The sequence below is a fragment of the Narcine bancroftii genome, chromosome 4, assembly GCF_036971445.1.
Source record: "Narcine bancroftii isolate sNarBan1 chromosome 4, sNarBan1.hap1, whole genome shotgun sequence".
Taxonomy (NCBI): Eukaryota; Metazoa; Chordata; class Chondrichthyes; order Torpediniformes; family Narcinidae; genus Narcine; species Narcine bancroftii.
The window spans coordinates 301,231,873-301,249,774 of record NC_091472.1 but is presented as its reverse complement, the minus strand read 5'-3'; the positions used below and the strand labels follow the sequence as shown (position 1 = coordinate 301,249,774).

The following is a 17,902-nucleotide window of genomic DNA, read 5'->3' as shown; positions in this document are numbered from 1 at the left end:
AGAGCTGCCTCATGCACCTGTGATGAGCTTGTCAACTTAATCCATTTTGCAGCCAACCTCTACCCTTATCTCCAATTCAGCAATACTTTTTCCGTCTAACATCTCCCCTTAATTCACAGAGGCATCTTTTATTTTAACTTCGTACCCTATTGCAGGCTAAATCTTTGGTTAATCCTTACACACCCAGTGTGTCACTCTGGAATAAAAGGGGTATAAGAAGAAAGAGATATGGAGAAAGAAGTCAGAAGATATATGACCTACAATTTCACATTAAAGGTACAAATAAACAGAAATAATTAATAAAATTAATGACACAGGCATATAAAAGGGAAGAAAACGTAAGAAAAAAAAAACAATAGCCCTTACCTTCTGGGAATCAAATTGGAAAATTTTGCACATGGCTCTTGGAAAATTTAAACGTTAACTAAAAGTGAATGGAAAAAGAGTGAGAAGGAATAAGAAGGAAAATAGTGATCGGAGAAAATGGCAAAGGAAGAAGTGATAGGCCAAGTAAAAATATGAGCAGCAATGAGCAATGAAGGGTAGCAGAGTATTTGGAAGGGAGAATGACATTGGAGAGAAGGAAATCAAAAAGGCAAAAGGGAGATAGGAAGAATAGCATGGAGAGGAAGGGAAGTGGAATGACAAGAAGAAGAGGAAGAAAGGAAGGGATTTGAAAAGGGAGAGGAGTAGGAGAGGCAACTAAACAAGACCAAAGAGAAGATAAATACATAATTAAGAAAACAAATGATTTTAAAAGTGCTTTTTAGCAAATTTAATTCACTCTAGATTTTCTGCCCTAAAAAACACAGCCTGGGATAACTTGTATAATAATGTTTTCCAAGTCTTGCTCTTCAAAGTTGTAAATACTCAAATAAATTTGGAAAAATATAGACATATTTGGTTGTTATTGCCAAGGCATCAACAATAGCTTTTCAAAAGAATCTGAAAATTGTAATTCTGAAATCTAATTTTAATTGTTAAAGAATTACTGAACTATGAATAGAAGCTTTTATGAATAACTACTGTTTTAATATCCATTAGGCATATTAAACATTTCCATGCTTATTTCAGGACAATTTTTAAGCGCCAATTTCTTAATTTAGAAAAGTACTATCGACTGCCTTCCATGTGGTTGTAACTGGGTATATATAGTAATTGTACACAATTACATAGTCCAACAATTGCAGAGATCAATGATTCAGCCTTCTCATACATCTCAAATCTTTACATAAAACACAAGCAAGCAGGTCAGTTTCAATCATGCTTCCATGCTGTGTGCATTTTCATTTTGTAACTGAATTTTTGGTATCAGCAAGGTTTTCCATACAGATCGAACATGTACACCTGCTACGTTCTGAATGTACACTACAGTTAATTGGTGTCCAGCAACTTAGAGAAATCAGGCCTCTTTAAATCATTTCAGTGCACTTGCTCATTGTTGGGATGAATGGGTGGCAAGTAAAAGAAAGCACCAGTGGAGCTCATTTTACTGTTTAAGCCCACGTTCTATGCTTCAAAAGACAACAGGACTCAATACAGCTCTATCTTGAAAGTCTTTGGGTCTATAAAGACAGCAAGTTCTGCCTAATAAACAGTGTAGCAGTTCATGGGAAAAATATCATTAAACTGGCTGCAGTAATTGGTACAGCCAATTGTTGCCACAATTAAAACAGATGCTTTGTTGCAGCAATAAGGTCCACAATTACTTAAGGACCGTACTTATTCAAGAGAGTGGTTCATCATCAACATCAATGAAGCTAGCAAATTCAATATACAAAAATAAGAAGTTTGGAAACCTATCAAGGTGCTGTTTAAAGCCAGTATGTGTCATGTTAGCAGAGGGAAAAATGTGTCTAAAATCAGCTGAAACTCAGAGTAAAATTAAGTCTGTGTTAGCTAAGGAAACATTGATATTTTTAGGGGAGAAATGTACAAGAGTCCTCAAATTAATTCAATTCTGTTATAAATGAGAACTGTCAGGAATAATAAGTTTAAATGTGCAGTATTTAATTTTATCTGGAGCCTAAATAAGTAATAATAAAATGTGACCACATTTCATAAAAGCTTTTAGGTATTTACTAATGAAAAATTGTTTTAATTCTGTTTTCTGCATTATCTCTCCTAATGAAACACCATTTTTCAGCAAATGAAAGCTATTTATAATTTAAAAATGGAAAGTGATGCTTTAGTCTACCAAACTTTGTTTTTATGTAAACTGTGTTTGAATGAAGATTTAAAATGTCTTGCTGATCTAGCAATGCAAAAATATCATCTGTAATCAAAGTTTGGAGTGACTTGGTCTGATCTTACAACCATAATCATTTGATTAATGAAACAAAATTTAGAATATTGCACAGAAAATGTATTCTTCTCATTAAGAGATGTACTTTAACTTTCAGATAGTCTTCTGAAGACATCAAGGAATTAGTCAAGCAGAGTTTTATACTTAAATTGCAAAGCACCTATGTAAATAAATACATTACCTACTTATCTTTGACCATGAATATTTGATGATGTTTTCACAATAATGTGTATCTGCTTCTCACTGGGCAATAAAATTTAATGAATTGATTTTAGTTAACAAAACCCGCACAGCCACACTACTCTCCTGTATGCTTAACAGCCTATTCAATTAAATGAACGTCTTTTATTCATAGATTCTGAACTATAACCCCCTGGTTTTACTCAGCAGAATTTGTACTGGGTTCAGCTGTAATGTTTGTATTGTATCCATTTCCACAAGGGCTGACATAAGAACACTTTTTATTAACTTGCTAAACAGCTCTTTCACAGCATTTACATGCATGATGGTTATTAGTTCTAAACCAAGACCCTGGCAGCTTGGCATTCAAAACAGGGAAATTAAGAGGCCCAGAACAAAATGTACTACAAAAGACTAATACAACATGCTACTAATTCCTTTCCTTTCAAACATCATCCCATTTCTAAGTGGAACTAATGCACCTGCAGAACTTTATTATTCTTCTTCAGCCGATTTTAGAGTAGAAGACTGTACAAGGAGTCTAAGAACAAAAAAGTTTTTTTGTAAATGTTTCATCCTTCGCACCACTTCTGTTTAATTTATTCTCTGCTTTTAAAAAATGAACTATTTAACAGATGAATTAAAAATAGACAGTGTTTTGGACTAGCTTTTATTTTTTTATATAGTAGCTGCTATTTTATACCATGATAACCAAGGCGGATTAAATAACAGCACATTGAAAATTGTTTGTAAAAGCACATTTGGAAAAAGAAAGACTGACCCACGATATTTTTACAACCAAAATAAGCAAAAACTTAATTGAAAGAAAGAGCAGTGGAACTTATTTGTTTATCCCCATGCTCTACAGTTCAAAACACAACAGCACTCTGGAATAAAATAGTAGTGCACATCATCTTAAAATTATACTGCTGATCATTTATCTATCAAACTACATATTTTTAGACATTGATTTTAATAGTAATTTAAATAATGGAAAATAAATTCAAGTTGAAATACTTGGATTCCTTTTATTAGAAGTCTTGGTAATAAAAAAAATTGTGAACTGACAGGTGACAATCCTTGGTGGTATCAAGCAAGAATTTTTCTGACTACATTGGAACATATAGATACAATGATATGTACTGATATTTTCTAATTTGGTGAGATTCCCTACTTGTCTGGGAGAACAGAGGGAACATTTTCCAAATTATAGAACAGGTTAAAGGAAAGCAATGCATTTCATGATTTTAAAGCAAGTGCATGTTGCTTTTGTTTCTTAATACTTTTCACACTTTTAGATTTAAAACACAGCTTATAACAAAAATATCATGCATGTTATATCATGAATATTATCATACCTAGTGGCAACCGGGAGGCAGGGCTTCACATTCGAATCATCCCTGTAATGCTGGCCGACCGTGAGTACCGGGGGCCCGCGCTGAGATGGTGCTGGACCCCCTCCACCTCGGGAATGAAGCCCATGGGCTGATAAATGCATCGGGAGGGTTATGACATCACTTCTGGTTTCGGAACAGCCGAACTGGAATTGACTTAAAAAGTGGTCTAAAAAAAGATTAAAACAGTTCTTTGCTGATTACAACGTCAGTGTTTTCCTTTGCAGCTCTGCCTTAAAAGGTTTCACAATAACAGTTAAATTCAACCTTTCTAATAGGCATTTTTTTAGCTATCTGTAAATTAGGTATTTTGTTCAGTCTAAATTCTCTAATTTTCCTTGAATTTCTGATACCAATGTTCTTGATTTTTATTTTATTTAAATTTTTCCCATGGTAGATTGATAACAATTATTTATAGTAATTTGATGGACCTAAGAATATGTTCAGGGATGGAAATCAAGAATGAATGGGAACAAGACTTGAAAACATCAATTTCAGATGAAAATTGGGATAACACGCTTGATCTGATTAATAATAATTCTGTGCACGACATTGTTTAATACAATTTAAAGTTGTACATAGAATGCATATGTCCAAAGTTAGATTATCTCATTTTTATCCTGATGCTGTGTGACAAATGTAAAATTTTTGAGGCCTCTCTGATTCGTATGTTCTGGGAGTGTCCAGAACTACAAGAATATTGGGAACAATTCCTTAAAACTCTATCACAGATTCTTAGAATTAAATTAGAACCATGTCCTTTTATTGGTTTGTTTGGTTATTCTCTAGAAGAGAGAATTCCCTTGAATTCAGCTCAAAAAAGAATAGTAGCTTTTACTTCATTGATGACCAGACGAGCAAAAAATTTGGTTAAGATGGAAAGACAGCATTGCACCAACTCATATGCAATGGTTACAGGATATTATGTCTTGCTTGAATTTGGAGAAAATTAGATCTAATGTTAAAGAGATCAGGTTGAATTTGACAAGATATGGGGCCCATTCATGGACTATTATCAGAATTTGATTACTTAGGGGTGCTCTGGGGGTTTTTTATCTGATGTCCGAGAGCCGATACTCAATTCTTTACAATTTATTTGCTGGTGATCGTGTTTAGTGTTTAGTGTTCATTTGTTCTTATTTTTGTTTTTTATATAACTAGAATTGGTCTGTTTAGATAATCACAATGTATCTCTCAATACTAGAATATGAGATGAGATTCTCATAATGATTTTTCACTTTTTTTGAGAATTATATGACAATGTATAATTAATATGTGACTCATATTCTGCATTGCATTATAGAAAATCTATATAATTAATGAATATCTTAACAATATATACATGCAATATTTTTCTCTTATCAAATTAATTAAAAAGTTTCAATCTTTAAATCTGTTCTATGCTTTCCACACTTTTGGATTAGTATTGTGATTTTGCTGTTCATTTTGGAGAAAGTGGGTGAATTCATTCTAAATGCATGCACTCCACTCTCCTCCCCTCACCCTCACTCTCCATTGTTCTTCGTGGACACTGGCTGAATCACGAGGTCCATTCAGCTTTTCCTAGGCAGTTTGGAGGAGGGAGGAACTGAGGAAGGTGGCGGATTGGGAAGTGTGCGCCGGACTGCCGGTGGGGGTTGAATTTTTAAAGTAGTTCACCCAGAGCCTGAATTGAGGCAGTTAAATAATTAGTGGCACTCTTGTGGGCAAGTCTCCATTGGGCTGGGTCACTGAATGATACTGAGAGGCCACCTCTCAATCAATTACAGTAGCACCTACCAGAGTGCTACTAATTACTTAAGTGTCTGCATCCGGGCACTCCCTAGAGCGAGGCAAGGTGCACACCCCCCCCCCCCCCCAACAACTTGATTCCTCTACTTTTCCACCAAACTTAGATTTTTAGCATCCAATTCGGTTGGAGTCCAACCAATCGGATGTTAAAAATCTAATTGTTTGGTGGGAAGGTGGAGGATCATCTATTCGCAATCATTGCACTCACGAGACATGCCACAGACCACAATTCCGCAAAAAACGCAAATCTTCACCATGATGCCACTGACCTGCCATTGCTGGCTCCCAGAATCCACTGCGCATGCGTCACCCTGGCAATGGCACGATGCCGACTCTGGCCATGCCCACACTATTGCCAGCTTCTCCCATGTAGGCTTAGATGCAGTAAATAGAGACCAGGCACCAGATGCCTATCCTTAACTGAGTAGGCTTTGAAGCCTAGTGTCTCAGGCCCTCTTACCCTTCGGGCCCCTAGGTTTCAGCCAACTCAACCTAAAGGTTAATTCGCTATTGAATGGATGAATGAACATTGTTGTAGTTGAACATTAGATATTTATTATGCGTTAAGTAAATTTATTGCCACATTCTATCATGCTTTATCTAGTTTCACATATCAATGATGGTGCTACATTATATAGAAATAGAAATGTCATATAATTTTATTAGTATTTTAAGGTGTCTTATTATGCACATATGCTCTCCATTCTTAATAAAAAGTTGAATGTAACCCAGTTTTATTTTCAATATATTTTCAAATTAATTTTTAAATGCAAATCTAATGCTTAACTTTAAGTCATGAGACAGGTCTCTGAAAGCTTCTTAAAGTTATAGATATGCGAGGTCTATCTGGAATTCTAATTGATCACATGATTTAACTTCCAGATTTGGCTCACAATTATTACCATGTCATGGTCAAACCTTCTGTTTAGCTTTTGAATAGCTTATAACAGGTTCACTCTCTACTGCAATTCTTGGCTATTTACTATCTTTAAATTACACAACGTTCCTTCTGCATAACCCAAATTCTAGCTATGCCCCAATTTCCCAGTGTTGAACTGCCTGTTCGGTGATCAGAGCACTTACACAACAATAAATCTTTCAATGAATATGTCCCTCTAATTAAAAGTATTAAGATAATCCTTTACTGCAGAGTGGTACATTCCATGTAATGGTCAATAACTAAGGCAAATTTCTGATATTTCGTTCTTCCCTAGAATGGTGAAAGAGTGCTAATAAATACACCCGTAAATGTGGATTTATGTGATTGTAAAAGTGTGTGCCCAAAACACAGAGATACTGAACAATCAGCTACAGGGACTGTACTATTAGAAATTTGCTATTAACCTTCAACTTCACAAAGTCCCTTGGATAGAATTCCATCTTGGTCTTAATTTTTGTCTTGTTTTTTAAATCCCCATTGTATATGGTAGATATTTAGTTTCCTCACTTGTGTTCACTATTGGATATTCCCTTGACAAACTGAAAGCATGTTGCTTCCAGAGAATGCAGACATTCAGATAATATGCTGAATGTCATCTGAGGCTGACAATAGGACATCTTGAACAAGTAGCACAGAATCTTTAAACACTGCAGGCTACTATAACTAAAGAAGCTCCTCAGTATTTCTGACTACCAGGTCCATGAATACTCCAATCCTACCTGTAGTATCGACAAAAAAAAATTGCTGAAAACACTCAAAAAGGAAAACAAAAGTTAAGCTTTCTGGTTAAAAACTATCAGAACTAGGAAAGAAAGCATTAGTTTATGTTCCAAAAGTGGATATGACGAGGAGGGTATCTCTGGGTTAGGTCAGGTTGCCATGGGGAATAAACTTTTAATGTAATTATATAGATAACAGTTTAATGAAGCTGTCACAGAGTTAGCATGACAAATAGGAATGTAAGAACTCTGAAATAAGGAAACACAAACAAATGAATGTTGAAGCTGTGAAATGTTTAACTGCAGGAAATGCCCGGCAGTCAGGCTGCACTGGTGAACATAGTTAAACTGAGCTACTATTGGAACTGAATAAGTTGATTGAGAGAATCTCTTCCTGTAAGCCACAGACAACAAAGTCCCAGAATGTTAAATCTTATAAATTCTAAAATTACAGTTGGACTGTTTCCTGAGATTAACCACATAATCACCTATTTTTGCTCTATCTGCTTACATATCTAGAATTTACAGAATATACAACTCTCCAGGGTTAGAGGACTTTGTCTTTCAACCTTCATCTGGCATCTGCACCTGTGGCGTAATGAGTTTGGAAAGCTTATGATACGCCTCTAGCCTACAACTTGTGAGTATTATTATTGTTTTTTTTCTTTTTTTAGATAGTTTGATGTGAATCTTTAACATCCTTGATGTTCTCTTTCCTTAATGAAAAGTAATTGAGCAGTATTCATATTGTACATTCTGTAAATAATGTAGGCTCTTAGAAGCTCCAAATCCTATACTAGTATCTTCAATTGGTACTATCTGGTTTACAAATCCTAACCACTTCCATTTTAAGATACTAGATAAGTTAGCAGCCAATTTATGCTATGATTTCCTCCTATAGTTAAAGTAAATACATAAAAACAAGGGTACCCGTGGTAGGGAGGTTGGGCAGGGTACTCATGGTGGGGGAGGGGGGGGCAGCCCCTGCTGGTGCCAGATCCCTGATGTAGGTGTAGTGCGGGTTCAAATGGAGAAGGACTGCCTGCTCGACTAGGGGGTCGGACTTGTGGGTCCCCAGATGCTTGCGGAGGGAGGATCACTGGTCCCGGAAACATTGGCCATGTTGGAAGGGAGATTCCAGTCGCCGATTTCCTAGGGAATGGGAAAATGAGCTCTTGAGGGGTCTGATTGGTAGCTGTGCACAAGAACAACCATATGGCATGGATGCCTTGGAGAGAGCCTCTTCCCAGTAGTCGACAGACCAGCCTTTGGACCTCAGATCAACCCATTTTTGCATTCCACCTGCTCGTTGCCCCTGTAGTTGTAGCTAGTTATGCAACTAGCTGCAATGCCTCATGCTATCAGGTACTGGCGCCGCTCCTCACTTATGAAGCCAGAGCCCTCGGTCACTGGATGAAGGCTGGGTATCCGAACATGATAAAGATCTGTGTCAGTGCCCAGATAACGGTGGCAGTGGAGGTGTCCAGGGCAACGGATGGCAAATGGAAAATAGGTGTATTTGTCTAAGACTGAGAGGAAGAAGACGTTCTTGTTCATGGAAGGCAGGGTGCCCTTGAAGTCGACACTGAGCCACTCGAAGGGTCGAGTGGCCTTGATGACATGGGCCTGTGGCGGGTGGAAGAAATGCGGTTTGCACTCTGCACAGACCCTGCATGACTCAGTCATGGTCTGCACTTCTTGGACTGTGAAGGGAAGGTTCTGGGACTTAATTAAATGATATAGGTGCATGACGCCCAGGAGGCAAAGGGTGTCATGCACCACCTACAGTTGGTCGGACATCACTCTGATGAAGGTCAGAAACAGGGGGAGTCATTGAACTTCCCTGGTCTGTACTGGATGTCTTAGCTGAACGTGGCCAGCTCGACTCTCCAGTGCAAGATCTTGTCTTTCTTGATCTTGCCACTGTGAGTGGTGCTGAATATGAATGCCACTGCGAGCTGCATCGTGGCATTGGCAATGTCTTGTCTGATCTGGGCAAATGATGCTTGCTCCTCAGTGGGAGGAGGTAGTGGCTTGTCCGAGAAGTGGGGGACCCACTGGGAGTAGTAAGAGAAGAGCCCTAGGCACCTGTGGAGGGTCTTGAGCATGTGAGGGAGGGGCAGTTCCATTAGGGGGTGCATGCGTTCATGGTCAGGACCAATGACACCATGCTCCATGATGTACCCCAGGATGGGAGGCGGGTGGTGCTGAGCATGCACTTTTCCTTGTTGTAAGTGGGGTTCGGCTTCTCAGCCATCCAGAGAAATCTCTCCAGGTTGATATCGTGGTCCTGCAGGTGGTGACATTGTCCAAGTACAGGAAGGTAGCTCTTAGATTGTGCCAGTCTACCATGCGGTCCATCTCCCACTGAAACACGGAGGGCCAATTTGTGACCCCAAAGGGAACCCTGCAGAACTGGTAGAAGCACCTCTGCCTCAAAGGCAGTATCAGGTTTATCTTGGGCATGGATAGGGAGCTGGTGGTAGGCCAACTTCAAGTCAGTCGTGGAGAAGACCTTATAGTGGGCTATCTCGTTGACCATGTCAGCTATTTGGGGTAGGGGGTAGATGTCCATTTAGGTGTACCAGTTATGGTCTGACTGTAGTCGATGACCATCCTTGGTTTGCTGCCCCCTTTCACAACCAGGACCTTGGCTCCCCAGGGCTGGTACTGGGCTCTATGATACCTTCCGCCAGAAATCACCTCATCTCTGCCTTGATAAAGGTCCTGTCAGCTGCACAATAGCACCTTCTCTTGGCAGCTATGGGCTTGCAGTCTGGTGTTAGGTAGTTGAAGAGGGATGGAGGAGGGACCTGCAGTGTGGCAAGGCCTCAGGTGGACTGGGTGGTCACTGAGCTTTGTACTGTGGACAATGAGCAGGGGGAGTGGGCCACTGAAGGCAAGGGTGAGACTTTGAAGGTGGGACTGGACATTCAGCCCTAAAATGAAAATGACAGGGGCTTGGGCATGACCAGGAGCCTGACCTTTGATATGTTTCCCCACCCACTGTCAGATCTGCTGAGCAGTGCCCAAGTGTCCTAGGCAGCGAAAGGCGATAGAGAGGTTTGTGGGATATACCTTTAATTTCAGCATCCAGGCCACGTTTGGGTGCACAAAGCTCTCAATACTGCCTCTATCAAACAGACATTTTGCTACCTTCCCATTAACAGCGCTGTCCATCATCGAGTGCCTGAGTCCATGGGGACGCTAGAACCATCACGGGGTCCAAGTCGCTGCTCTCCGATAGTTGTGGTGACTAGTGGCCAGCAGCTTTCTTCTAGGGTGTTGGGTGCATCAGGTACGCGATTGTGCGCACGCACATGTTGACCACATCATTCTGTTAGCGAGGTGAGCTAGTTGGAGCGGTTGGGGGCTGGCTGGCCCATGATGGTGGCGCCTGGTGAATGCATGTGGCATCGATGCAGTCGGGCAGCCTGACCAGAAGTGAGAACGGAGGTGATGTCATCAGTGTGGGTGGATTGACATCTTCAGGCAGGTGGAAGTTGGGTGGAGGAAGATGGCGGCACCCATGGTCAGCACGTAGTGGCGGTGCGGGTGGGTTGGATGGACTGGAAGTGACACAGTGGGCCGTGTAATGGCGGTGCCCAGTCTTCGCACGAGATAGCAGCGAGGGGGGCTCCTGTCCGATTGTGGAGGTCCACATTGCTCCCAGCGGGTCTAGAGAGTCACACCTTAGCGAAGTGGCCTTTCTTACCGCATTGGGAGCAATGGAAGTTCCTTGTTCGACAGCCTTTTTGGGAGCACCTGTCCGACCCACACCAAGTCCCGCAGTACTTCCAGCGGCGGGTTGCGTCGGCAGTGACGATCTTCTCTTACCCATAGGGATCCTTAGCAATCTTCAGCATCTGCCAGGCTGGAGGTTGGGGGAGTTGGGCATCGAAAACTTCAACATGATATGCTGCAGCTTCAAGAGAGCGGACCACCTCCATGATTCTGGTAAGAGTGGCAATATTTTCTTCCAGCAATCTGCCAGGTGACCTTCAATCACAACCCTCGCATGCAGGCATCTCAGATGAGTTGCTCCACCTCCCTTTTGGTCACCCCAGTCTCAGTCAGGCATGGACAAGCTAGCTCAGCCAGAGCCCCCAGATAGGTGTCTGCCATCTCACTTCGCTGCTGCACCCTGTTGCTAAGTAGGTACCAGGTGTGGAGCACGTTCATCGGGGCCTGTATATGCTTTCCAGGATGGCCATCACAGGTTCATAGTCCGAGCAGTCTCTGATGGCCTGGAAAGTGCGGGGGCCCAATTTGGTGCGAAGTACCATGAGTCTCTTTTGGTTTGTGTTAATCACCTCAGCCTGCGTCTGGACGATCACCTCAATTGCATGCTTCCAGATCTCGAAGCGCGCCAGGGCATCTGGGTGTTGGGGTTGATTTCCAGACTCCCGATGGTGAGGAACTTCTCCATGGTCTTTATAATTTAAGTGGATTAAATTGTGGTGCAGCAAGCAGACACAAAACACAGAAAATCATGTACTACAGGCTTTAATCCATTTAAGCTCTGTTGTATACCAGTATTAGTCTCGGTAGTTCCACATGTGACTAGCCTAGGAGGGGCCGGCTCAAGTCTGTTTACAGGTCAGTGATTGACACCTGGCTAGGTGGAGTCAGCCTCCCAGGTGGTCTTCCTGCAGGTATAGAGGTTGCCCACTGCAGTAGGCTGGTGGGCATGCAGCCCAGTGCTGTGGTTGTATCACCACAGTCACCTTTCCCAAGATATGTGTCAAATGGAATAGGAATGAAGTGCTTTGTTGTGCATTCATATTTAAGTGGAGTTCAAGCCATTATGAATCAGCCTTATGAAAATGGCAACAACATCATCTTTTGCAAGGTGTTTCTTCTTTATGAGAAATACACATAATTATTAGCAAACTAAAAAAGCATTTAAAATCACGTCAAATTGGATGGCACGGTTATCATAAAGGTTAGCACAATGCGATTACAGTGCCAGCGATGGGGACGTGGGTTCGAATCCATGATATCTGTAAGGAGTTGGTACGTTCTCCCCATGTCTACGTGGGTTTTCCCTGGGGGCTCCAGTTTCTGTCCACCAATTAAAATGTTACAGGGATTGAGGGTGAATTGGGTGTAATCAGGTAGCACAGGGTCATGGGCTGAAATGGCCTGTTACCATGCTGTATGTCTAAAAAATTTAAGATTATTTCATAACTCAATGTTTTGAATGAGTTGGAATATATAGTAGCTATTGTGGAGGGTAACATTCTTCTGTTTGATACCAAAAATATAATTCCTGCCCAAAAAAGGATAAAGCAATGCTCTGGAATCAAGTATTGAATAGATACTCAAACATTATACATACATAGAATCATTGAACTGTTATGACGGAAAAGGAGGTACTGGTAATTTAACTCAGATTTTATGTCTCGCCTAATAGGGCAGTCCATTTGGTTCCATTCCCCTGTTTTCCCCCCAACTGCTGCGTTATTTCAGTACTTTAATTTGTGCAGTCTATGAAAATAAAAATAACTGTAGATGCTGAAAATTTAAAATAAAATGCTGTAAATATTCAATGGGCAAAGCAGCATCTATGGAAAGAGAAATGAAGTTAACATTTCAGTTGAAGATCCTTCGACAGAACTAGTAAAGAGAAATTAAAAAATAGTTTTAATTTGCAGAGGTTGGTAATGGGGAATGGATAGGATAAAGGGAAAGACTGAAGAGATGTGACAGTTTCCAGTGTGTTAATCTGTTAACAAAAAAATTTTAGAGGTGGCTTTTTCACTCAGTGAGTGGCGGAAGAATGGAATGATCTTCCGAATGAGATAGTTGTGGCAGGGTCCCTTCTGTCATTTAAGAGAAGGTTGATTGTGTACATGGAGGTGAGGGGGTTGGAGGGTTATTGGCGGAGAGCAGGAGGTTTGAGGTAGTGATGTTGTTCTCGTGAACTGGTGCGGACTCGAAAGGCCGAGATGGCCTGTTTCCGCTCCATAAATGGTTATATGGTTATATGGAAGATTAAAACAGGATATCAGTCATAAAATCATACAACACAGAACATGCTAAATTGGCATTATGGGCTAGTCCCGTTTGGTTCTAATCTATCTGCGCCCTTCTAATCTATAAATCTGCCCAAACGTCTTTGAGAGGGAGAGAGAGAAAAAGAAAGGAATGTTAAACACAGAGCTAAAGGAAATGCATTGCAGGTTAGCATTTGCTCTTTTGGAAGAGAGCAAAAACTCCCATTATTAAAAATAGATGACGCAGCAGAACTATCTGGTTCTGATTTAGTAGAGAAAGCTGAAGTTGTAGAATTGCCCATGTTGAAGATGAGGAGCTGGCTTCCAAACTTTCTATGGACCTCCTTATACAGGACATATTATCTCTTCACAGATATTGCTGGACCTTCTGAGTATTTCTAGCATTTTGTTGTTTGATCTAATCAGCAATTAATTACTGGATTTAAGATTAAAACTCTACCTACCAAACATTAACTTGCTCACACGATGAGGGTTGAATTAAGGAGTTCTGAATAAAATTTGTTCTCCCAACAGCATTTTACTTCTAACATCAATTTACATGTCACACAGAATTTTCTGGTATTGTGGTTATGGAACTTGACCATTCTGACAAATGGTTGACACTGGGAATTTAAATAGTTAAATAAAATGTAAAAAGCAAGTTAAACCATTACATTTTTAAAATTTAAATTTGGACATACAGCAGGGTAACGAGTACGTGCCGCCCAATTTACACCCAATTAACCTACACCCCTAGTACATTTCAAACAGTGAGAGGAAAGTAGAGTCCCTGGGGAAAAACTCACACATACAAACTCCTTACAGTAACACTACAAAGGTGTAACACTAACCGCTAGCCAACTGTTCCCCCCAAAATCCAATTGGTTCACTCATGTCCATTAGGAAATCCACAGCGTACTTGTGATCCAGACTGTGTCTTTATTTAAATTTTATTTGTAATTTTACAGACTTAAACTTTACAAATATCACAGGGGATAACTCCTCCCCTTTTACAGATCAGTTTATATCAATCCCTTATTTTTCCTCCCTTCCCTTCCTCCCCACCCCCACTCCCCCACTACTTTTCATCCCCTTCCCACCCCTGTGAGTTTTTTTTATTAAAGTAAAGAAACTTGGGTTCTTTTTTAAAACAACTAGATTTATTAACTAAGCAAGCAGCTCTAAGGACAGAACATTCACATGCTAGACCTCATGTAAGAAGCAACAGCATTCCCAAGATGCAACATTCCCCAGATGCTACACACTCCATCTCTGACTCTTCCTGGTGGTAGCACTCTATCACTATATCCCCTTTCCTTGAGATGTTTAATCAATTAATAGAGTATTCTTTCAATTTAAAGTTGAACACAAACATAGCACGAACAGCAGCGACCCAAACTTTTAAGTGTGCAGTGCTTTTTCTTTTATAGATTCAGTCTGTCAGGTGCTTTGACAACTCATGTGGATCTTCTTAACACAGGTGCTTGTGTCAGCTCTGCTGGTCCACTGCTGTCTAGCATGGGTGGTGTTTCCTCTGTTTTTGTGCAGATTGAATCCTCTGCATTTATTCCTTCCTGCAGTATCTCTGGTGTTTTCAGCAGTCTCCTTCAATTCCTCCTCAGTATTTGACCCTCCTCTGTTCTGACACTGTAGGATCTTGGATTTACTTCTCCCAGAACAGTTTGTCCCAAATGTTGGAATCTCTGAGTCTCACTGTGTCATGTTGTGCCAGTGGGCTTAAGCTTCTCGCTGACTTGTCACAGTTTGCCTTTTATCTCCATTGCAGACACTTTTGTTTCCAATCGACATCCCAATTCTTGTTTTGGTCTGCAGAGTAGGGAAGTGTGGTGCGTAGTCTGTGTTTCATCAGAAGCTCAGCGGGTGACATGCCAAGTTCAAATGGCAAAGCAGTGTAGCTCAATAGAGCTAGAGACGGATCTGAGCCACTGTCTAGTGCTTTCTTGACCAACTTTTTAACTATGTGAACTCTTTTCTCTGCTTTACTACTTGACTGTGGATGCAGAGGACTTGAAATCATATGTCGGAAATCATATTCTTCTGAAAAGTTCTGGAATTCTCTACAACTGTAGCATGGAATTTGAGGAATTCCTTGTCTTGCAAAGATTGATTTCATATATAGGATCACACAAGCAGCAGCAAGTAATACCAACTTTCTGCCATGGTTCTGCTGGTACGTCAGTTATTATCATGGGTTCCTTTGTCTCCTTTTTGTGATGTTTCAAACAGGTCTCACAGCTTGAAACCATCCTGTCAATGTCAGCATTTATCCCTAGCCAATAAACAGCAGTTCTGGGCCTCCTCTTGCATTTTTCAATCCATCAGTCTTTGTGACATTTCACTGAGAATTTTCTTGATTATTGCTATTAATGGCTTGTGTTCTGTCTCTCCCATGAATGTTGGTAGACCATACAAATAACTTTGAAATTTCTTGAGTCCATCGACCAGACCAAGAGACTCTTTCTTGATCTGAACATATTAACATTCAGATGTTGTCATCGTCCTTGATGTGTACGCTACTGGTCTCTAATCTTCTATAGCCTGAAGTAGTATGGCACCTTTTTAAAGCATCTGTAGATATGGAGCTGAGGAAACTCCAAAAGGCATCCTCAAACAGGAGCATCGAATAACCGGTGTATTAAATGTACAATATTTTGTGCTCTCATCATGCAGTTTTATTTGCCAGAAGCATCCTATTTAGTGAAAAACTTTGCACCAGCCATCTCCCTTGTAATTGCATCCCTGGCTGGAATCTAATAATGTTCCCTCTTTTCATCGGCATTCAAATCTTTTGGGTCCATGCACATGTGTAGGTCACCATTCTTTATGACACACACCAGTGAATTCACCCATTTTGTGGCCTCCTCCACTTTCTTTATGACACCTTGTGGCGCCATTCGGTTGAGTTCCTGCTTGAGCTTTTACTTTAGTGGCGCTGGAACCCTCCTCGGGGCATGCACTACCAGCTGTGCGTCCTCCTTTAGCTGTATTTTATAGGTGAATGGTAGAACTCCAAACACCTTGAAAACATCAGGAAATTGATCCAGTATTTCCTCTACTCTTTGTGCATGGTCACTATTAATGAAAATCACCCTCTTGACTAGGTTTTCACATGCTTTGTCACCAATCATTGAATAATGTCCATCTGGGACTACTGTGAGCCTGAGGTACTGCTCTTTATCTTTAACTTTCACCTTGAGTTTACATGTACTTTTTGTATCGATGGTAGAACTTTTTGTTCTTGACAATGTCCATTGTCTGCTTTGAGCAGTACAGGATTTGCATGGATATATGGGTTTATCTTCATTGCCCTGATGTCGCACTCAGAGATTAAATTGACCTTTGCCTGCTGTCTAACTTGAAAGGAATATTTATTCCACTTGTATGCAATGACACCGTCCATTAATCCTGCTCAACATTGTTCACTTACTGCACCACCATGTCCACGAAAAGTGTATCACTAAGAGCAGTTTCTTCTATAGTGTGTATAGTGTCTTCTATAGAGCATACACTTTTACTTCTGTTTAATTTCCCCTTGGAAAAACATTGCTTTGCATAGTGATTCTGCTCTTTGCACTTGTTGCAGACTTTTCCATAAGCTGGGCATTGGTTTGGTGCATGTTTAGTGCCACGTTGTTTACAATTGAATGTCTCTCCATCTTTTTGTTGGTTCCTGTATCTCATTTTTTGTTTGTGCATCCAGACACTGTGACTATGACAATGCCTTCAGATTCACTGGATTTTACACTATAACTGAACTTTTTTGTGTGCTGAAGAGCTATTTCACTGGCATGGCATATCTTCACAGCTCCAGCTAAGGTCAGCTCTGTCTCTTGCAGCAACCTCTCTCTCACTTTATTATCATTGATTTCAAACACGTTGATCACGGATCATTGAATCTTGCAGAAATCTAAAATTACGTTCTTGCTTTTAATTTTGTCTGTTAAAAAAAACTATCAAATCTCTCTCCCTCCAGCTGCATGGGTTGTAACGAGCCCAAAGGACCCCCAAACCCCAGCAGCAACAGACATTCACCAAGACAAGTGGCTTTTAAAACAAAAGTTATTTTTAATCAACTTTAAACATGAAAACAGAATCAAACTCTAACTTATCTCTGTACTTAACTAACCCAAATTAACCTCCTTCTAATTCTAAGCACACATGTATGTAATGTGTGTAAATTTAAGAAATGTGTGTAAATTTAAGAAAAGTTATTTGGTTCACAGTTCAATCTCACTTCTCCTTTCAAGTTCTCTGGATGCAGGCAATTCTTATACTGTGCACAGAATTTAACATGTATAAAGATCATCAGGCTTTGGTGCTCGACAGGTAAATGTTTACTACTCAGGAAGGTTCTTGTAGGGTTTGCAGAGAAAGATTTATTGTTCCAGGATTTCCACAACTGAGGTACCACCTCAATGTCTCGCTGATGATACTTGCCCCATCAGGGTTTTCCAGATGGTAACCTCATTCTTTCAGGCCACCACAGAGTACCTTTTATTCCTCTTATTCCAAGAGAAACATCAGACAGATAGCACTTCCAGCCATCCACTGCT

The 17,902-nt window shown here is 40.4% G+C and overlaps 1 protein-coding gene across 2 annotated transcripts in view; it reads left to right on the top strand.

Annotated features, from left to right (window-relative positions):
- slc25a12 (solute carrier family 25 member 12) overlaps nucleotides 1-17,902 on the top strand; it is a 205,096-nt gene that overhangs the window by 23,317 nt on the left and 163,877 nt on the right. Inside the window, exons 2-3 of one of the 2 annotated variants that reach the window (XM_069935706.1) lie at nucleotides 7,849-7,969; nucleotides 11,173-11,286. In XM_069935706.1, the coding sequence (XP_069791807.1) occupies nucleotides 11,241-11,286 (46 nt within the window). In that variant the 5' untranslated portion in view covers nucleotides 7,849-7,969; nucleotides 11,173-11,240. Of the gene's footprint in view, nucleotides 1-7,848; nucleotides 7,970-11,172; nucleotides 11,287-17,902 lie in introns of those variants that run through there. The other variant, XM_069935707.1, reaches the window with a different exon arrangement.